Here is a 22,942-nt window from a genome sequence, read left to right as displayed (position 1 = left end):
TGACCTAAGATTTCATCAGAAAATAACAGGTCTTTACATGCATCGGGCCTTTTAAGTCGTGGACTCGCGAAGCGTAGGAACGGCTATCGTTCGGGTTCAGAATATGCAGATTTCTCACTAACTAAAATAACAGGTCTTTACATGCATCGGGCCTTTTAAGTCGTGGACTCGCGAAGCGTAGAAACGGCTATCGTTCGGGCTCAGAATATGCAGATTTCTCACTAACTAAGATGTAGACAAATCAATAAAATCATAAATATTGTGCTGCAAGCAGCGGGTTATTTTTCCTTTTTTTTTCGCGACCTGGTTAATCATCTTCAAACCCGTTCAAGCGTATACAGTAAAAATCCGCAAAGAAAAACCTAGAATTTCCGAGGTCAGGCTAACCAGGTTCTTATATTTCAGGGTAGTTTTTCACAATTCAGGCTGATTAGGTTCTTAATAGGTTCTTAAAGATGGTATATATTGCACTTTAGGTCTGTAGCTTTATGGAAAACATATTTCAAGTGAAAATCAAACAAAAAAAATAATGTAAATCAGAGAAAACGTAATATACACAATAACTTTTTGTCAGAAGTTTCTCACACAATAATAATAATAATAATAATAATAATAATAATAATAATAATAATAATAATAATAATAATAATAATAAAAGAATTTAGACCATCTAAGTTGGAGTGACTTTTTTTGTATAAGAACCTATTTTTCTTTGCCATGCTGAACAGGTTCTTACATTTTCCAGTATTTAAATGCCAAATTTCAGCCTGTAGGTTCTTAAATCAATAGGTTCTCATATGCGGGTTTTTACCGTAGCAGCTGATCGAAGCAGACCTCTCCAATTTTTACGTTTGCGTCCAATACTTCTTCATAGTTCTTCTTTGATTTTTATTAGTCTCCCAAATAATCCCTCTTCTCTGAAGACAAATAAAAGATAAACCTTGACAAATCCAAGTGTAATTTATCAGTAGTTCTCAGTCACAAGTAGACAGCCAGCACTGGGTAAAACAATGACAACACCTCCTCGAAGTTTCAAGATTTATTTCCACTCTCATTGTGTTAGTACCAACTTGAATCTAAATTGAATAAATTCTTTAAAATGCAATCTCCCCTAGAATGGGCATAAAACAATATCTAACATTCGTTGAGCCCCGCTAAAATGGCTGACCTAAGAGAGTTCTAATGAACCGATAGACGCGAAAGCCTTTAAAAAGCCTCTATAGCGACACAAATACACTTGTTCAGTTAAGTCTAGTTCCCAGAGTCAGCGCGCAACTGGTCAGCGGTGAAATAACGCTCATCTGCTGCCCATCTGCTACTCTGAAAACAAGAATATCACTTGTAATAAATATACTATACTACATGTCAGTTACACGCTTACAACTGTTGCACAAATAAAAATCTGTAACGTTACAAAAATAATGTGATATAACAACTTCTGCAATTCCACTGTCGTTTTCAGGTCCACTGAGTAGCAGAAGATTTGAAGTTTCCGTTCGTTTCCCATCGATCAGGACTTAAAATCATTTTTCGAATTCTTTGTACAGAGAGCATGAAAATGTCGTAGTTTAAAATAAGGCTATTTAGTTGTAATTTTTATGAACTACCAAGTCACGCAATAAAATAAGTACAAAGCACTTGAGCGCTTAATAAAATGACTGAGGACTCCAAGTTTTGAGGTCAGGCAAGGACAAAAATGGTTGCAAATATGCTTTGTCAGAAAAAAATATATACTCGGTATCCCAATGGGTCCAGTGAGAGGCAAATAGCAAGATAGCTGCTGGTGTTGTCGAAATCTTAAAATTCTACAACTTATTGGACAACACTCTTTATCGTCTTAACGAGACCAATTAAAGAACGTAAGCACTTATCACCCAAAAAGAGAGTGACCGAGCCAATTACACAAAGACTCACACACATAAATACAATACTTTCTGACTACTAGCATCGTGCTGTACTTTGCTACGTTATGTTCCTCAATATTTATCATTACACGGTTGCACTAAAATAATTTATGAGAACTGCAGATTAATTTACTAACTCCCTACCTACGGAGAGTTATCATAATTATAATAAATTAAAGTTAAACTTTTACTGTTGTGGTCCTAACTTAGGATGCTATGAACAAGAATCGCTAGTTCAAAGAGTTTTAAGACGAATAACCCTCGAATAAGAACTCTGCTAACTAGCGAAAAATCGAAGACTCGTTCGTGCAGAGCGAAGTGTTCCGAGGACATTCCGAGAGTCCGCCAAGAATTACCCGAGCTTGACTCCAGTGTCATGAGCCAATAATCTCGTGAATTTTATCCTGTATTCTCGGCACTTGACCAGATGCCTGCTCTGTCAAGCCTCGACCCATACATGCGTACAGTGTGGTAGTTAGCCGAGTCGTTGACGTCTTGAGAGCGCTGTTACCGGCTCCAGCGCTGCCATTATTGGCGTTGAGAAGATTCCACAGCAAGGGAAGAACATAGCGGGAAATAACTTGCGGCTTCCGTGCGTACACGGTGGGTACAATATCTAAACGACACAGAAACAAGCATTGCTATAAATATTTGTACTGGGAAAACGGATCGCAAAGGAAGGGAACATGTTTGCAGTTGATGTCATTACTGCAGTTGCTGTAAAAAGATTGCAAGACTTCTGAGGAGAATTAAGCCCTGACAGACCAATAAATTCTCATAACTGGCAAGGAAAGAAATAAAGAAAGATCGGTTGGGAGAATTGCAGTTTTGATATGAAACAGCAAATCGCGTACCTGCTAACTTATCGACCATGATCGGTTTTACTCGGCTGCTTCCATATTGTGTCGTAGTGCAAAATGGTTGAACGAGGAGAGTGTTGTCTGAGAAAAGACAGTAGAAACAAACAACGTTAGACACAACAAAACTAAATCATTCTTGAAATGAAGTAAATTATCCAGTGTACGAAAAGCGCGGGGACGGTCTCGCGAATCAAATACGGTTTGGATTTGTTCTATCACCTGATTGGCTGGTAAAACGACACCATCCTTCTAATTAGTTAGAACGCACCCACTGGAAAAATCGCTCAAAAACAATGTTGCCTACTATATTTCGCACAAACCTAGCCCAACGGACTATGCCATATTTTGCGCGCTTATCTTTTCGAACAAGCTGTGGAAAACTGCAAATAAACATCCAGAGATGTAAGTACCTTGTAGTTTTCATCCAACGAGGTCAAAGGTGACACAGAATGAAATAATAATAATAAAAAAAAACGTTGAAAACATTGACCAAAGGCAACTAGTCCGCGGAGATTACCTGTACAATCTGAGCATACGGCAATCCACCGTAGGAAAAAAGATGGCGGGTGTACATTTTACCACAATACCTTGCGACCCTAACACAGCCTATAAGGCACAAAGAAAGCCAAATTTTTGCAATGTTTGTCCTTGTATTAGGGACATTGTGTATGCTAGGTTTGAAGATTTTATAGCTCTTCTGTGCGTTTTTATGAACGTTGTTAATGTTTTCGTGCGCTAAGAACTATGGGTAAATGTACCAGTCGCTATCTTTTTTCCTACTGAGGATTACACTTGCACATTTATTATCGTACGAACAAACAACATTAATTTTGTAGCATATGGCCCTATTACTACTGTAAAAGAAGCACCTATATATCTGATCAGCTCATCGAGAGCTTCCTCTGCCGTGGAGAAGATATTCGCGTTCTTGGAAGCGAAGTTCGATGTGAGTGCGGCCACTACAGGGGGTACCAGGGCTCCGGACTGGTTGGCCAAGCAGGGAAGGATCTTGGGGAGGCACTGAAGGGCACGAAGATTAACCTGCCAAACGTCAGAGAACGAACATAAATAAATTGAAACTCTTTGCTTTGACGGTAAAGACTTTATAACAATAAAACCATTTTCCATATGTGTTATCTACTTCTAATTCAGACAATTTGGCGTTGATCAGGTTCGTTCTTCTCAAGACCTCTCCCATTAAATTTGCTGTAAAAATATTAGGAGAAGAAAGAATTCGATCACAAGGAACAATAACGAGCATCAGCTTACTTTACTGTTGGAGTCCTGAAGTCGAGGAATGAAAGCATCGAAAACCTGAAACAAAGAAATGGCGATTAACGTCACGTCACAAGAAATGATAGTAAACCAAAACACAAATTGACCAAAGAAGTAACAAGCCGAAAAGGGACGAGGATGGTTACAGATTTACACGAGCTGTGGGTCTCAATGAACCATACGTGACGTCAAGCGACCCGGTAACTCACTATACCTTAGTAAACTTCGGTCCCAGGCCATCAGGGTTCAACTGCACCAAATCAACAAACTGGTCGACGGCTTGCTGTCGTTCTTTCCAATCATTGGCTTGTAGAGAGTTGACCAGGTTCGGGATCGCCTCCTCATTCTTCAAAAAATAATACCGCATTAGAAACAGGAGCGGTACAACCACAAAGAGATTTTCAGTATCGGATATTCTTGTTAATTTGCACAGGTCACCCACCTGAACTAGTCCATCTCGAACCACAGGCTTACCACTCCGTGACGACTCTCTTGAGCTAAAGGGATCACAACCAAAAAAAATTCGGTTTTTTTCACGCTTTGTCAATAGCATTATTACGCTTTACCTTTCTGGTTCGTGTACATTTTCTTGAATAACGCTCACACAAGAACCTAATTTTGTCCATACGTACTACAATTTGTGTCAATCTCCAGCGGGCCCCAGCAAGTTCCAAAACAGTAAGAAAATTTTTGGAGCTATGCGTACCGGCAAGATGGATTTGTATTCGGTTCCAACTCTCTTGACTATTTCACGCTACTTTTTATGGCTAAATTCCACTCAAACTGACCAGTAACAGAATCACATTTGTTAACAAAAATATTACACTGAAATATATTACATTAAGAAGACGACATGGAGAAACTGCGTTCTGTATAACAAACTTTACAACGAACAAACTACTAAGTGCTAATCATGACTGTTACATGAAGAGTATATCTTGACCGAAACACACGTAAACTTTATATAAATGGCAGCAACGTTATCCTGTATGTACCTAGCATTCGAAGATGGGGAAGCAGCCACAGATCCCCGTACCCCACCGCTTCGGGAGCCCCCACCACCGGATGCCGGCTTCCGCTGCCTGGCGGAAGAGGATAGGTCCGAGGGGGGATCGCCAAGACCCTGTGAAAGAAGAGAGAAAAAACGTTTTATCAAGTCGACTGTCTCTGAAACTAAGATGACTTTAAATGCCACATAGAGATAGCAATGCCTGCCAGAGTGCTATTCGTATGACTTGTCACACAATAAAAACAAGAAAACTGCGTGAAAAGTGAAAGTAAATGTGTAACAGTTGCTCACCTTAGTCCGCAGATTCTCTACAGTGTCACGCACGTTTTTCTGTAGATTGGACGGCACGTGTTTGGACACGAGCTTCTCAAATTCGGGATGGTCGTAAACAATGTGCAGAATCTTGCGTCCGTAGTATCTACGAAAACAAATATGAGCAAAGATGAATTAAAATTCTGACAGTTAGCTGAATAAAAGGGTTTTTAACACCAGTGTACCTGGTCTCTGGCCCTCCATCCGTGACAAACTGAGCAGCAGTGGGTAAGATCTTTTCTGTGACATCTTTTGCTCCACTCATCAAGCGACTCGCTCCCATGCGCTCGGCGAGCAAGCTGAGAAACTGGGCAGTGGTCTTACGAACCGCTACATTGCGATGACTAAAAGTAAATAAAAAAAAACAATCAGTAAACATTGTGTTCCGCTGCGTGATAGTTAACAAATGGCGTGTTTGTGTGCATGACGTCATACATGCAGGGGGGGACAGACCTGGCTCCTCCTGATATCAGCGAGCACAGCACTCGTGTGGGAGTAAGAGAACAGACCATGGCTGTTAAAGCTTTCTCCACATCATCTCTGATAAACCCACTTGTTTCACCGCCTTTCCCTAGCAGGATTTTTGCAGTGACTTCCAGCTCCTGCAAGAACAGCAAAGACAAAATATTGTTACCTATGTAGTCGCCCCCCAACCGCCCCCCCCCCCCCCCTTCCTCACCCTCTCCGCAACACATCAGGAAATCGCTAATGAGAGGATTTATATTGTAAACCATTTGCTTCTTTTCCAGATTCGGCATAGCCAGTACTCTCAGACTAGAAAAACCTGCTCAATGTAGTGGCAAAGGGGGGACTTTCTAACGTTGGGACCAATTTTTCCTGGTCTGGTATCAGAATAATTCCACATTTCTTTTCCTTGTTTTCAACCCTACAGATCATCTGAAGTTGGTTCACGGTTTGCTCCGTGGCAAAGCGGTTTCTTCAGGGAACTAATCGCTTTGTTCTCTCACATAAACACTATATTTTGTGCCTTTCATCACCCAATTTATAAGGCTGGAATGAAATCAGAACTACGAGACTGGACAATCATGGATAAAAAATCTTCTTCCTATTGGCAGTTTACTGTACTCACATTGTCCATGTGCTTGCCGAGAGTTGTGTACATGTCTCCAAGACAACAGATACCTGAACGAGAAACTTGTGATCGAAGGTTCTTGACCTGCGAAGTAGGAATTGAATGCAAATCAACAGATCACGGCAAAATTCCCAGTAGAAAGAGCAAAACCGTGAATTCAAAGCTGTATTGTAGCTCACATAGCAAATATTACCATTAAGAGACACATGATGAGTGTGGCACAACATACCTCCCCTATGATAGCAAGAGTGACTGTGTGTAATTGTGTGATCAATACTTCTGCGTGATGTTTCGCAAGCCGACGGATTCCTTGAATTCCCTCACATTTCACCTCCCTATTTGTATGTCAAAAAAAAACATGGATTTTAGCGTACATTTATTTCAACTTCAACCCTAAACCTCAGAGTTTCCCATGCAGTAATAATTATTGCTAACTGCTTTAACTTGCCTGAGCTTAAAAGTGTGAAAAAAATTGCTTTTTTTCTACACTACACTTTTTGATGTATCAGAAGCCAGTCCAGTTTGAGATTGGTTTTCAACAAAATGCAAGTTGAACATTTCCCGAAAGTCCACTCAGGAAGCCAACATCTTTAGCGAGCCTGGGCGCTAAACTCACTCAGGGATATTTTGTTTGTTTGTCTTCACTTACCAGTCTTCCGTGTTTGCCAGATACTTGATTGCTTCTCGCAGAGCACTGTCTGGATTATTGAAGGGCTGCAAATCTTCCAAACCAACTTCCCAGCACTGAGCTGCATTGCTTCCAGTTGATGCAGCATAGTGCCGTCTGATCTCAGATGGATCATCTGTAACAGCATAGCTGGGATCTCGTTCAGATTGTGCCCTGCAAAAATGAAAAGGTGGAGGTATGTTCCAATCCCAGGGAATAAAGAAACTAGACAGTTCCCAGTGCTCCGAGCGTTGAACTTGATTTTCTCTAGCATTATAGCTGCTACTCCCAATTAATACAGCCTCCCACCCTTCCCCAACTCCCAGCATTTATGTTAGATTAATTTGCAATGTGCAGTTCCATTAGAATTTCCACATCTACGCAATGAAAATTCTTCCAAAATAAGGGGAGGGGGTGGTGATCTCCAAAGCTACCTTTAAGTTAAAGCTGTAGAGAACAGCGGGAGTTTAACTGTCATTCCCAGTAATTATTGAATCACATCAACCTCTATGACATGACCCACAGGTTGGGTGTAGCTTGCTTCTGGAAATTTGACATTTTTTAGCAACATTTTAAAAATGATGCTTGGAATATACTTTTAAAGCAAAGTTCATTCCATGTCTTCAGTGATGAAATGGTGTCTCCGCAAGCTTGCTTCATGTTATCCAGATAACCTCCAATGGTCTTCCCATGGACAAGCCACACAGGCTTTATACTGACAGAAAGTTTAAACTCAACTTACGAGGAGACAGGCGTTTTCTTCTTAGGTGAACCTCCCACAGGAGGTTTTCTGTTTGACTTAAGTGGCGAACTAGACCCTGTTACAGATAGATCTGGAAAGAATAGAAACAAACGTTACTCAAATTTCTTAAGGCAAATCTAAAGACAGTGATACAATCTCTGGTGTCTTGACTGACCATTGTTTTCTGATGCAGCAGAATTTTCCTTTGCTCTCCTTGACTGATTCCTCTTCAACTCTGCTTCCTTCTCTGCAAGTTTTCTCCGTAATTCCTCTTCTTGCTGTTGTTCCTTTTCTTTCCGTTCTGCCTCTACTTTAAGAAGCTCTGCTTCCTTCTGCTTCTGTTTCTGTTTCATTCTTTCTCTCATTCTCTCTTTCTGTCTTGCCCGTTCACGCTGTTTCTCTTGTTCGATCTCTTCTAGCTCCTCCTGTTGCTTTAGTAGCCGATCTCTCAACGCCTTCTCCTGTTTCTGCAATTCCTCCTGAAGCTGCTGTTGCTTCTTTCTTTCTAATTCCCGTTCCTTCTCTTTCCTGTCAAGCATCTTTCCAAGTTCTACCTGCTCCTTCATGATTTTCTGCCTCAACCTTGCTTCTTCCTCACGCTGAATTTGTGCTTGTCTCATACGCTCCTTTTCAAACTCCTCCAACCTTTCATGTTCCTTTTGAAGTCGTTCTTCTTCTTCTTGCCTCCTTCTTTCCATCCTCTCCCGTGTTGATTTTGACAGACTTTTCCTCATGGTTTTTGGTGTCATATCCCTCAGGTTCTGAGAGGTCCCTCTTATTCCTGAGTCACTGTCCTCGTCACTATCTTCCAGGCTGTCAGAGCTATCTTCACTCTTGAAAGTCGATGTTTCAGTGCTCGTCAATGTTGTTGTTGTGTTAGTTGACATGTCAACCTCTTGTGAATCTGATGGAGTTGGATATTCCTCTTCGCTCTCTGTTCCACTTTCTTCTTCTACTACTTCATCTTCTCTAACTTCTTCTTCATCCTCCTCTTCCTCTTCCTCTTCCTCTTCCTCTTCCTCTTCCTCTTCTTCGTCATCATCGTCATCTTCCTCTCCATCATCATCCTCAACCCCTTCATCCGACTCCTCTGTTTCATACTGTAGCTGACTCTTTACCTCATCCTCTGGTTTGTGCTGCTTATCCAATCTTAGAAGCCCTTGCCCCACAACTTCAACTCTTTGCATTCCCAGTATATCATCCTTACTCGACATGCTGCTACCCACTCCTGAAGTTTTGCTCTGCTTATCATTATCTTCACGATAATGCACACCATTTTCTAGTGGATAATTATCAGTTGCCCTGCCGTCCCTGGTTCCCAAGAGACCATAACCTGTTACGCCAAGTCCTGGATTATCCAGGTCTGAATGTTTGGTAGGTAAAGGTGTTGGACTTTGAAGTTGCAGTGGAGTTCCTGCCGAGAGTCTTCTGGAATGGATTGGAGTTCTTGCGATACGTGGCTTGCTGTCAAAAGGGGATTCTGGCTTGGTAGGTAGTTTTGACAATCTGCAGAGGAAATGGACCGAGTAACTCAAAGGCAGCTTCTCTTAACCAAGTCAGCACACTTACATGTATTGACTTAGATATTGGTAAGCAAATCTGGGGGGGGGGGGAAGGGGGGGGGAGGGGGGGGGATGTTGAAGCAGAAAAAGTTTGCATCCTGATTGTATATCTCCATAAGGGATTCCAAGCAATAGCAAGCCACACTACCTTCACTTCAGTATGTTCTATGTTATTTTGTTCAAACATTGCACAATATTATGGGATACCAGGATCCACACTAGCTGACCATTAAGTATTGTCTACATTATAACATCACCTATCTATTTTCAATTTTAGCACAAACTGTACAATAACATTAACTGAAAATGAATACACACCTTGCAGTATTTTCAAACAGTGAGGTGTAAGGAGGTTCATTGTTATTCTCAGAGGGTGAAGGAGTCCGACTTCGTCCATCTTCACCATCAGTGACCACAGAATACATTTTCAGTGCTCGTTTTAAGTCTGCTTGCTTGTAAATTTGGCTAAGGGAGTCTTGGGGTGGAATACTCCCAGTCTGACAAAAAAAAAGCAGTGATATAAATACAAATAATCCTTACTGATCCATTGGTCAGTTAAAGCAGGCTAGAAGCAGGATGCACTTTTGATACTACCATTTTACTGTTAGGTTGTAAAGAATAGTCATATCTTACCTTAGTAACAGGCGCCAGCTGAGGAGGGCGTGAAGGCGTCATATCTAGAAAGTCTATCACACCCGGTTGGATTTCACCTTTTTTGGTTTCTCCTACTTCAGGAGCCCTCAGGCCTCGCGTCTTGGATGCTGATCGTGCAAGCTGGGGTTTCATGTGGATGGGTGTTTGAGGAACATCTGCTGGAAAATACATGACAAGTTCAAGACTTAAAATATACAATTGATTGCATTATTTGACATTCTTCCATCTTCACTCGAGATTGCAATTCCTGTTTGTCTGCTGAAATACTTATTTCTCATAATGTACATTACAGTCAAACCAAGTGAAGCGTACCCCTCAAGATTACATTTAAAGAATTGACTACCTGAATATTGAACATGCTAGTCGTTTCAAGAATGCAATAATGAATTGATTATTTGAATATTGAATTTGCTAGTTATTTCAAAAATCAATATTAAATTGATTTTCTTTAACATTAAACCCATTAGCCATATTTTTGAAACGACTAGTAAGTTCAATTTTCCCAGTGACTGTAATTAATACATGCTAACAAGCCCTCTAATACAAATAAAGTGCACATAATTTTTCTTTATGACATACAGCCTAGAACAGAACAAACCCTACTACAAAGTCTGATATCATGGGACTTTGAGATTTTATACAAATGTGTAGTTCCAGAAAATATCCATATCTCCCCCACAGAAGGGATTTTTTTTCAAGACCCCCCCCCCCCCCCCCACCACCACCACTCTGGAAATTCCAATCAAACTTGATACATTTCTTTAAATTTTTTGGTCTTAGAGAACCCCCCACCCCAGGAAATTCCTATCCCTTCTGTCAGGGGAGTATGGATATTTTCTGGTACTGCACAATAACAAACATACCACTTTTCTTTGATTCACCGTCCACTTGTTCAGTAGATGTGTCCATGTCTATGGGTGTAGCTGAGGAAAATAAGATGATAACCTGTCACTCATTGCAGTTACATTGTATCAGCAAAGGGAAGGTTGGAGTCAGTTTTCAAAACAAAATGTATAGTTTTCCCATGTACTTTTATTCAGTCTTAAGTACCAGCAAATTTACCAGGAAATTGAAATATGAGCTTTTAATAATTTCAATTCCTGGCACATTTCTCAAATTGAAAATCACTTACACCCGCTTTCAGTGTTACATGCATAGGCAACGTCTTTCAATCATCTTTCAACATGCCATGTAAACGACTGAAAGACCATTTAACTGTGAAAATAAAAATTTTTCTGGCTATTGGCGGAACAAATGACAAATAAATGACAACTACCGCCCTCAAATGAATGAAGACTGTGGACTTTGCATGATTCCTGATTTGCGGGATAATTCAAATCATTTTAGTGTAGTCGATCCACTCTCAATAGCAACTTCCATCTTTCATGACTAAAAGTTGAGTTCAACCGTAAGGAAGTCAGTTGTGCTTACATTTTTTTAATGTAGGCCAGGTTACATAGCATATCGAGAGATGGCATGTTGAAAAGATAGTTGCTATGCACGTAACACTGAAAGCAGGCATAAATGTCATTGGTAAAATCTAATTCTGTAAAAATATAATGCATCAAACACTGAAAACTCACTGTGAGAAACAGGTGAGAGTCTACCAAAAGGCTTCATCTCGCTTCTCATTTCAGTCCAGTCAGGCCATGAACTGGATAGCGACATTGGAAAAGCTTTTCTCTGTGAGGTAGGAAACAGTTCTTCTTCACCCGATGAAAAAGAACTCTGCAGAGAGAAAGGAGTAGGAGTGACAGATTGAGCATTTCTCTGCACTGTTTCCTTAGGTGTCTGTTCACCAACTGCTGGCTCTGCGCTGCTACTGGCTTTTGCTTTTGTTGTAATCGTGCCACGCTTGTATAAAAGAGCATAACTATTCACAGCACTCCCAGAACCAGGTGGAGCTGTCTGATTCAGATTCACCACAGGGCCAATCTTAGATTTGTCTTTCTTGACCTTTGCCCTGTGCATTTCAGCATAGGAGCTTCCCGATGTGTTTTCTGTGGCCTTGGAGGCATGTCGATCAGATACTTGGTTTGCCCTTTGCATGCTCATTGCATGGTACTTTTCAGCATAAGAAGAGGTGGTTAGCTTTGACTTCTGCGGAGTTGACAATGATGTTGTTCGTGGCTGAGGTGTAGATTTCACAGCTCGGTCATTCACTATCTCAGTGGGAGCCCATGAATTCAGTTTCATTGGTGGACGTATTGGTTCAACATTGTCAGGAGCTGGCTGTAAGAGTAAAAAAATGTAAAAATTAACCACTTTATTTCCAACAGTGATCATAGTTTATTCCAAAACTCTTTTTGCTTTTCTATCCAAAATTCAATGGACAGGTTGATCCTCCCAGTAATATAAAGTAATATAAAAAAATCCAGTTTCCTTAACAGACCAAAGAGCACTCTTCATTTCATTCTCTTTTACTATTAAATATGTTAATTACAGTATCTTCTCAGTTCTCAGTTTGCAACATCATCCACCATTACCTGTACTTCAAAGGACCAAAAAAATGTGAAGTACAGAATACTAAAATTTTAAAAGAGACAAAAAAAATTCAGCCAAAAAAGTCAGCACAAAAAAATAAAAGGCATGAGTTCTCAAAAAGTGATAACGTGCAGCAGATTATGAGGGCAAAAACACAAAGTGCCCTTTCACAAGTATCAGCTCACCTTTATTTCCATATTGCAATATTTTTAATAACCAATTTCTCATAGCAGCTTTAACATTTTTCAAACATGCATACAAACAAATGCAACAGAGGAATAAAACTTTGCAACATCAAAGACTTTAGAACTACTATACTGTAATGGGAACAAATGATTTTTATCTTTGCAAAAGTTCAATGAGAATAAGCCACAATTTAGAGACAATATTTCTCAAAAGACCACATCATTAATTTTTAACTCAAATCTTCAAGGCAATTCACAAGTGAAAAATATTTTGGTTGAAATTCTAACAGATATGTATATACATATATATAACGTGCATTTCAAGTGTCAGAAATATTGGGAAAAACTATACTTCATTCTGCATATGAAATTGGCTTGCTAGAGAGTTTTTGAACAAGACAATTGACCATTACATTTGTGCCTCAGGCCTCAGCACTAAATATAACAACAACAAAGTTATTTATAGTTCTTATTGTAAAAAATACAATAAATTATTACTTCCCAGTAGGCAGTTTCAAAAGTTTTTTATGAGGAAACAAAACATCCCACTTTAATAAATTTAATACACACAACATAATGCAGTCTTTTGGCAACAAATTTCACTGATGAACATCCTAACAACTGCCAACAGTCGCTGAATTCTTAAATGTTTTGGCTGATTTTATGATATATCATTCTGAATAATTCACGCCCCGTCAAGGAACACTTAGTGTAACTAGGCTTCATTTAACAAGATTGTCCCTCCAGAAATATTTTTTTGAAGTTTATTTTTCATACAAACTTCATAAATAAATTTCAATATTTCTACTCAAGCATCAAAACACTCAATTTTTGTAAAAACACATTACTTTTAGAAACCAGGGCTCACCTATGCAGTGTTGTCTCTAATACAGCACTGTTACATGAAAAGCTGCTACAGTTTTTAAAGCAAATTGTTGATTCTACAAAATCATTGGTCATTCATAAATTTATAATTATTATGTCTAATGGCTGCCCATCACTCTCCAAGTGTCTTACCTACAGTTTACATTACGAAGCCTGATATTCATGAAATTAAAATTCTGAGCACATTTCTTATTTCAGCAACACCTACGGGGTTCTAAGTCCACTTTTGAGCACAATGGTAATTTCCATGAGTCAGATGCTTCAAGAGGCAATGATTAACTAAACACCACTTAAAGAACACCTACTCACGCAAACTAGCTAACGGGGTTACAGCCTGCATCTTAATTTTTAATGGCATTAAAATTACAATGTACATGTTGATTACTTATAGTTTCTATTGCTCCTTCATCAATTAGTTTCCAGAATCATGTTCAAACATAAATCAGACATCAGTCACTATGCCTACCACGAGTAAAATAATTAGCAAATCTTACCTGGTTGCCATCTCGACCCTGCTCTCCTTCCCACGGTAGTCTATTCTTTCCTGCACTAAAGAATCTTCGAGGACTAGGCCCTGACATATTCAAAGAGTCGTTAAGTCCTGGTGTAGATCGAGCAGTACCTGAGGGATCAGCAGAGCCAGTCCCTGTAGTACCAGCCAATATCCAATCAATATCAGCACCACGCGGTGTGTTGTTCTGACCCCTAATTGTTCCAGATGAGGGCATTGGGACAGCATACTCAACCAAGCCATCTCTGTTGAGGCGAGGGAGCTGCCGGCGTGCTAACCTGGCAGTGATAGCAGCCATAACACCATCACCACCCAAAGTAAGCTCAATGGCATCGACCGCTGACACTACTGGTTGAATGCGTCCAGGTCCCATTGCTTGTGCTATCACGGCAAAGGCTTCCAACGCTGCTTGTCGCACTCTTCTCTTGCTGTCTACCAAAGCTGGAGCAATTGCGTTGGTCAAGTCTGGTAGATTGAAGTCTGAGCTAGGAAATGTTAGTAAAGCAGCAATGAAAACATTGACAGTTTCTTCACGTACTCTGGAGTTTCGATGCTGTAAGTTTGTAGTCAGCACAGATAGTACAGCATTAGGAGAGAGGATTTGCATAAGCTGCATTAGCACTTTCATGTTTTCTTGCCTGATCACAATTTTATTGTCTCCTAATTTGTTTGAAAGTGCTAACAGAAGACGCTTGAGTACAGGACGTACACTCACGCCAAGCTTAGCCACCAGTAATCCAATAATTTGAAGGCTTGTGACACCAATTTTAAAATTCACATCATCTAGGAAATCAAGAAGTAATTCAAAGAGTGATCCTAGATTGGGGTGAAGAGGTTCTGTATCGGTCAGCTGTCCCATAAGAGTCTTCAACTCTTCAATTCCCTGTGCTCTCATCCTCCAATTGCTTTGATCTCGAAGTTTTGACATAACTGACACAGGAACAAACCCAAACTCCAGTGGTCCGTAGTTTGCGTCAAGAAAATCATCAGCAGTGTTACTTATCGCAATAGTATGTCCTCTGTCCAGTACAGTTCCCCTTTCTGGTCGTTCGACTTCTGCGATGATCCCGTTTGTGTTCAAGTGACCGGCGCTCTTAGCTTTGCGACCTCCAAGAACCTCAAGATCTTTCACAGGGTCGGAACTACGGTTTTGAAGGGCCAGTATGCATACATTTTGCTGGTCAGGGGATAAGCGATTAAGGTAGCTATCGAAAATTGAGGATCCTACGACACTTTTTATCCTTTCGAGAGAGATAACAGCAGGTGAAGTTTCGGGCCTCGATGAGTTTTCCAACCTACCAACGAGCGCTTTTGTCAACGTAAACAGATCTTCGTGGGCCAGATTTGGCATTATGAGAATTGGTAAAGCAACTAAACTTTCTGTCCTTGTTCTCCTATTGTCACTTTCAAGCCCGTGATCGATGATAGCGTTCAAAACAGCGCTGACTTGCGAAGAATGTTTCATGTACACATGCAGCGTCTGAATAGCAGATTTCTTCACCGAGACTTGGTTGTCTCCGATGTTTGACACGAGTTGAGGAAGAACGAAAGTCATACAGCTATCTAAATCTTCTCCAAATTCTGGGATGATTTCACACAAAAACTCCGTACAACGCAGTCGTGTGTTTGAGTTTAGGTCGGCCAGCGCTTCCTGCAAAACGCGAAATAGAGAAAGTCGGTCGTCAAATTGTAAGCGACCACCATTTCGCCGCGCGTTTGTTCGGAGCTCGTCCAAAATGTCCGCTTTTCTTGCCGAATCACTGTTACTAGCTAGTCCTGCTAGCACTTCATTCTCTTCCATATTTTGTACGAGGACTTCATCGGGCTCAACGATCACTGATGACAGTGGTTTCAGCTTGGCAACACTACTAGCCATCTACTGAATGCATGACGGAACGTATAAAATCTACTAATTGCCACGAAATTATCAACAAACCGCTGCTACATAACCATCGCCAGGGGTTTTGTAAACTTGATCGACGAATCCACACCTTCGTCACGAAAACCTCTTGTGCGAATTACAAGCTGCCAGGCAAAGAAAACATTAGATAAGGGAATATATTTGATCCATTACATTCGTCAAGAGTTTGAACGAAATTCCACAAACTTTAACTCCGGCCAGATTGAGGTTCCCGGATGAAAGAAATTGCCATCAAATCATGCACAGCGGCATGTAAGGAGCGTTCTGATTGGCTAATCGGCAAAAAGTAAATTGAAAATACGTAAAACTTTTCGAAAATATTGAAGTCAATCCGCAAAATTTATAAACCGACTTTTTAGTATTTTGTCCGATGTCCGCATTGGTTAATTAAAAGACTCGTTGGCCATTATTATTATCGCTATTATTAACCTTGGCATAATTATGTTTTTACTCCAACCTTGGTTTGTCTCATTATGTTTGACATGCTCTATAAAATACTATGTGAAGTATTGATCTACCTGGTTGTCGAATAGAATTAATAAATTGGGTTAAGTGTCATTAAAGAAGTTTGGAAAATAATGAAATTTAGTTTCGGCAAGGTGTAATTTTCGTATTTATCTGTCGGCGCCAAAATTTCCAAACCACTTATAGAGAACGGAAAAGATGTTGTTTTAAAAACACCTCGCCATAATAAACTTCAATAAAATAAACACAACTCCATTTCCATTTAATTTACACGAAAGTTAAATGTTTACATGTGAAAGCACTAAATCTGAATTTATGACAGCACAGATAGAGCAAAATTATTTTTTTACAATATGAAAGGACAAAGTTTACTAAGGGTAGATTATATTGGCAATATATCTTAAATTAAATTAAATTGAAACTGCGTGCTTTATCTTATCTCACGAGTAAGCGATGCGTGCAAAAACAGTGCCTTTGAGTTTAAACCGAGTTTCCTACTGGGTAAACAGTTTGAATGTATATTCTGAATAAAAATTTGCGTCAATCTTCGGTTAAAAGGAAACACGATATATTTTTTTGTTACACTTAGCTCACGTTCTTTATCAAACTGACCCGGTAAAACTAAAAACTAGTTTTGATTTTCATTGGCCAGGCTCTTATCAGTTTTGTGAGATAGATTGCCTCACCTGATTCAAACATAATATTTGATTTTGTATATGCACGATTTCACTGAGTAAACTGGATCGCACGCGAATATCTTGCGCTCACGGAGCGCTGGGTGACAACCTCCCTGAAGCTAATTAAACTACTATGACCAAGAAAAAAAAAGTGAAATCTTATGAGGAAAAATCTTACACGGCAGTAACTGGTATCACGGAAACCAATCAGGAAAGAAAGTATGAAAATAGGAAGGATACTAAAGAGGGATTGCCAGCTGGCAGCGCAGTGCCTCTTGGGTATTGAGATGTCACTCGGCGCGAGAACAACAACAAGATGGCCGACACATCAGCGAATACCGCGGTATTCCCCGACGTGTCCGCCATCTTGGAATACCCGCTGGAAACGACGTTGAGGTGGGTGTACGGGCTCCCCCTACCATTTCTTGTTTTCTCGAGTCATCAGCAACTCCGCTATGCGCTTTATCAACTTGTTTAGTCTCAAACGACTTAGTGTATAAATGAATGTATAGGATGAGCAAACGTTCCGCAACAAAACGTTCCTTACGGTATCCATTCGAACGCGGTTAAACGCACGGCAAGTGAATTAGCCTGCGCAACAGGCTCCCAGCGAGGGCCGGGGAAAAAATTCGGCGAGCGAAGCGAGCTGTTAAGCGCGAAAAAAAGAATTCCACGAATTGCGCTCTGCCTCGTTATCATTCTGCTCTCGACTCTCCCCGCTCGCTGTAGACCATACTTGGCTAGTTCGCACTAAACCCATTAACACAATTGGGAGCCTGTTTCCAGGCTACAAGTGAACGGATAATTTGAATAAGCTATCTTGTTCCAAGACAACTTGGACTGAAATGCAAACTGTGAAGGTAAATGTTAGAGATTCATGAGATGTGGGCTGTGTAGGTGTTTGTTGGGAATTAATACCATGAAAGCTGTGTAGGTATATGTGAGAGATTAATGACATGTAGCATGTGTAGGTATACGTGGGAGATAAAGGAGATGTAGGTTGTGTAGGTATCGTATTGTACCGGTATATGTAGGAGATTAATGAGCTGTATTGCTGTGTAGGTATATGTTGGGAATTAATACGATGAAAGCTGTGTAGGTATATGTGGGGAATTAATGAGATGTAGGTTGTGTATGTATATGTAGGGGATTAATCAGATGTAGGTTGTATAGGTATATGTCAGGGATTAATGAGATATATTGCTGTGCAAGTATTTGTGGGGGATTAATGAGATTTATGCTGTGTAGGTATATGGATTAATGAGATGTATGCTGTGTAGGTATATGTGGAAGATTATTGAGATGTAGGATGTGTAGGTATATGTGGGGGATAAATGAGATGAAGGCTGTGTAGGTATATGTGGGGGATTAATGAGATGTAGGCTCTGTGGGTATACTTGGGGATCAATGAGATGTAGGCTGTGTAGATATATTTGGGGAGATTGATGAGATGTAGGCTGTGTAGGTATATTTAGGGGATTAATCAGATGAAAGTTGTGTAGGTATATTTAGGGGATTAATCAGATGAAAGTTGTGTAGGTATATGTGGGGGATTAATGTAGGTATATTTGGGGGATCAATGAGATGTAGGCTGTGTAGATATATTTGGGGGGATTGATGAGATGTGGGCTCTGTAGGTATATTTAAGGTGGCTCAAAACAGTTTCCAGCACTTAGATTTGGATGGGTCGTTGTAACCACTCTTTATCACTTGATGCTACAATCACGGTATAAAAAAACTGCCCAATCATTGGTGAACACGTTGTTATTTCGTGACGCAATAGGTTACCATAGCGACAGTATGACCTCTAAAAAACACCCTTAATTACAGCTTTAGGGACTTATAATTCTAAAACGGCACGGTGAAATTTTTTTGTATTATCAACTTTTGATAAGCATGATAAGACGCAACTTTTGGCAAAGTTTAAAAAAATTCTGTACATAGGGTTCAGAGCAACCTTAAATTTTCGAAAACACTACGCCGGAGGAATTAAAAACGCATGCAGCTTTATTTCAACGGTTAGGCCTACGGTCCAGGGTAATCGGTCACGAAAACGGAGCTTTTCGAACGCTCTTCAAACCGAAGGAATTTGAAAACGCCGGCTTTCAGTTTTCGTGTGGACGGAAAACATTTTAAAATGGACCTTTCCGAACACGATAGGATCAGGAGAACCACGTGATTTCCCTGGCCGAGATTTCCTCAAACAGAAATATAAAACGACCGGTGATTGTTGCGTTTTTAAATTCCTCCGGTGTAATGTGGACGACCGGGCCTAAGCTTCCTAGGCTCCTAGTGAAGTCAATAATCAGACGACGTTCTTCAATGAGTCCAAAGAGAAAAAAATAGGAGGTCCCGCGCAAAGGAGAAGGTAAAGGTAAAGTCTGCATACGAGCCAAGTGGTCCATCAAGCCGGAGCTTATCCCGGTTTCTGTAGCATTAAGCGACTAGGAGTATTTCTACTCCCCCCTGGATGGGATGCTAGTCTATCGCAGGGTTACCCCCGGCATTAAGTTCGCCGGTACCCATTTATACAACTGGGTGGAGAGAGGCACTGTGAGAGTAAAGTGTCTTGCCCAAGAACACAACACAATGTCCCCGGCCAGGGCTCGAACCCGGACCGCTCGATCCGGAGACGAGCGCACTAACCATGAGGCCACCGAGCCTCCCTTGCGCAAAGGAGAAACGCACCATAAATAAACACCCTAAACAAAATAAATATTTAGGGGTGGATCTCTTTACGGACCTCGACCAAGTTTAATATTCGTTATATGTTACTAGCATTATCACGAAGGCTGACCCGGCGGATAAATAAAGTCTTACATTACTTACTTTTACTGTCGGATTTATCAGAAGGAACCTGGAACACAATTAAAAACCTCTAGTTATTCATTAGTAAGAGACTATGTGTGTGGAATTCACATAACCAAAAGGAAATTCATGACATTCAGATCTTGGGTACACAATTTTTATCGAATACCAAGGTATGTGATTCGCATACATAAAAGGAAATGCATGACATCCAGATCTAACAGTTGTTCGTATAGTGTGATCGTCCGGGTGAGGGTAGCTCTGAAAAGAACTGTTGTTGGTGACTGACGTTTCGACAACCTTAGCGGAAGTCATCTTCGGAGTCAAGTGAATAGTGTTTGTCAGTCGATGATGTTATAAGTCCGGTCCGTTGATCGCGATTGGTCAGTTTAGCCATGATGATATTGGCTGAAAGACTCGTGTAAAATTTGTCATCAGTCATTGGTCGGTTTCGATCCGTCTATTGTTAGTCAAAGGTGTACAGCGACAAGCCGTTCCTATAGCACAATCGGAAGCCTGTTCACAGGCTAAGTTGGCAGAGATCTTGTATACGAATTGAGAAGACGTCTTCGCCACCTTTGCCATGCTCTAATATACAGGCAACATTTGCGTCAAAGCAGTTACATCTGCAAATCCTTTTTTGTGCGGCAACGTTTTTATGTCTGTAAAGGATATAACGTGGCTTAGGTCTCTAGATCTCTCTGTGACGACCTTCATTAAGTGGCACCCAAACGTTTCCCTTGTGTAGTCTCTCGTTGCTTACACAACTGTCTTCTCGAGCAGTATAAAATTACACCAAACTCTAACGTGTGTAATCGTTTCAGCCCTTTTGGACAAAATTCGTTCAGACCTTTTATACGATAGCCGGATTCGGATATGGTGTGTCATATTCTCTTGGTCTGATCGATGCACTGCCAAAAATGATCGGTCGACAAAATTGACAAAAATAATACTGAAGCTCATAGTCCTTGTGCAACGTTTAGCTATTTTCAATTGACTTATTCCTATAATTTTCCTATAATTTGTATCACAATTATTTGAACCTATAGTACCATGCGATCCACGAAGATCAAAGACATCAGAGGTCAAGAAAAGGACGGAAAAGACCAGAAAATCGTGTCACGTCTGCCACGATTTGATGCTCTATTTACTATTTACTTTGAATGAATGATATCCTTCTAGTTCAAAGAACGTTCACTTATCACGGAAATCTAATTGCTTGTGAAATAGCAAATCACGCATCACGTTATGATGTCCTGTCCCGCGTCACGCGGCTAATTTGGTCTCAATCACGAATCACCCATGCTGATTTTGGGGCGATCACACGTCACGCAAAAACCCTTTGCCGCCCTCTTTACGGTCTCGCTGGACGGACTAAGCAAAAGAGGGACTATAATTAGGCTACATCTTGACTCTTTTACAATACTGGTGATCGATATCAAGGAAAGTAACAGCAGGTATGTGCGTCTCCCTCCCTTCAGGCCGCTTTCGTGAAAGTTCAAGAAATTGTCTGCCTTAGCCGCTGATAAAATCGAAAGTGGATTTCCATTTGCCAGGAAATTCCCGTCCGAACTTCAGTCTGATTTCCCATACATTTATGCCATTTATATGTTTAGCGACTAGTAGAGTATGCATAGGAGCCCAGTAGCCCATCAGGCCGGAGCTTATCCCGGTTTCTGTAGCATGAAGCGACTAGGAGTATTTCTACTCCCCCCTGGACGAGATGCTAGTCCATCGTAGGGTTACCCCAGCATTAAATTCGCCGGTACCCATTTATACACCTGGGTGGAGAGAGGCACTGTGAGAGTAAAGTGTCTTGCCCAAGGACACAACGCAATGTCCCCGGCCAGGGTTCGAACCCAGACCGCGCGATCCTGGGAGGGGTTACTTTGGGAATTTCTGGGTGGGGATGTGCCGCTGGGACCCTGGAACCCTTAGCCTATACCAGAGCTAGTTCAACTGAATTTTGCTAACCTATCCTAGAGTAAACTCTCCAAATCCCCCCATCTATTGACACTGTTGAGGCTGAATTGCATAAATTTTAACTTGCCGATTTGATTTTTTTATATTTTTGAGTGGCAATTCCTGGTTTCCTTACTCTAGATAAAATCTTCAACCAGCCGGTCAGTTTTGTGAAAAATGATACCCTATTCTAGACCCAATCGCTCTGATTTATATACCCTATCCTAGAGTAAACTGCTTGAAAACCATACCCTTCACAGCGGCTCATACCTATAAAGCCCATATATGGCAGTACCCCCTCCCCCCACCCCCTTTGGGCGCGCGATTCGGTTACGAGCGCACTAACCATGAGGCCGCCCAATATAATTAGCTGAAGACTCGCACTAAACATCGCTAACACATTTTTGGCTCCTGAAATGGTCGATATCATGAGCACTTAAGAACCATAATATTAAGAAAAAATTTCATAGGGAAACTTTCACTTGGTACTTCTCACGATCAGTCCCAGCAAGGCCCAACCGACGTGTTTGGACGTCTAAACGCCGTTCTCAGGCTCTTCTTTCTCCCTCTTGGCTCTCCATTCTTCCGTCTTCATTCTTCACTCTTCACTCTCCGCTCTAAACTCTCCGCTCTCCGCTCTCCGCTCTCCGCTCTCCGCTCTCCGCTCTCCGCTCTCCGCTCTCCGCTCTCCGCTCTCCGCTCTCCGCTCTCCGCTCTCCGCTCTCCGCTCTCCGCTCTCCGCTCTCCGCTCTCCGCTCTCCGCTCTCCGCTCTCCGCTCTCCGCTCTCCGCTCTCCGCTCTCCGCTCTCCGCTCTCCGCTCTCCGCTCTCCGCTCTCCGCTCTCCGCTCTCCGCTCTCCGCTCTCCGCTCTCCGCTCTCCGCTCTCCGCTCTCCGCTCTCCGCTCTCCGCTCTCCGCTCTCCGCTCTCCGCTCTCCGCTCTCCGCTCTCCGCTCTCCGCTCTCCGC

General features: G+C 41.3%; 1 protein-coding gene across 2 annotated transcripts; it reads right to left on the bottom strand.

Moving 5' to 3' along the window:
• Positions 1 to 1,024: 1,024 nt before the first annotated feature.
• LOC110056182 (TOG array regulator of axonemal microtubules protein 1-like) lies at positions 1,025 to 16,287 on the bottom strand. 2 transcript variants are annotated; one of them, XM_089293008.1, is made up of 20 exons: positions 14,127 to 16,287; positions 11,662 to 12,310; positions 10,942 to 11,001; positions 10,058 to 10,236; positions 9,743 to 9,921; positions 8,038 to 9,368; positions 7,863 to 7,953; positions 7,103 to 7,294; positions 6,683 to 6,788; positions 6,451 to 6,537; positions 5,814 to 5,962; positions 5,546 to 5,704; positions 5,340 to 5,466; positions 5,035 to 5,162; positions 4,482 to 4,536; positions 4,254 to 4,385; positions 4,034 to 4,078; positions 3,634 to 3,805; positions 2,759 to 2,845; positions 1,025 to 2,520 (listed from the first exon to the last, which is right to left on the bottom strand). In XM_089293008.1, the coding sequence occupies exons 1-20, from the start codon at positions 16,017 to 16,019 to the stop codon at positions 2,279 to 2,281; spliced, it is 6,063 nt and encodes a 2,020-aa protein (XP_089149134.1). In that variant the 5' UTR covers positions 16,020 to 16,287; the 3' UTR covers positions 1,025 to 2,278. The 2 variants fall into 2 exon arrangements, with proteins under 2 accessions (XP_089149134.1, XP_089149135.1); XM_089293009.1 differs by having other exon boundaries at positions 10,058 to 10,233.
• Positions 16,288 to 22,942: the final 6,655 nt, after the last annotated feature.

The sequence above is a fragment of the Orbicella faveolata genome, unplaced genomic scaffold (genome assembly GCF_042242905.1).
Source record: "Orbicella faveolata isolate gen_17 unplaced genomic scaffold, um_ofav_v1 contig_24, whole genome shotgun sequence".
NCBI classification, from domain to species: Eukaryota; Metazoa; Cnidaria; class Anthozoa; order Scleractinia; family Merulinidae; genus Orbicella; species Orbicella faveolata.
The sequence above is the reverse complement of the archived record's forward strand: the minus strand, read 5'-3'. Positions and strand labels throughout refer to the sequence as shown.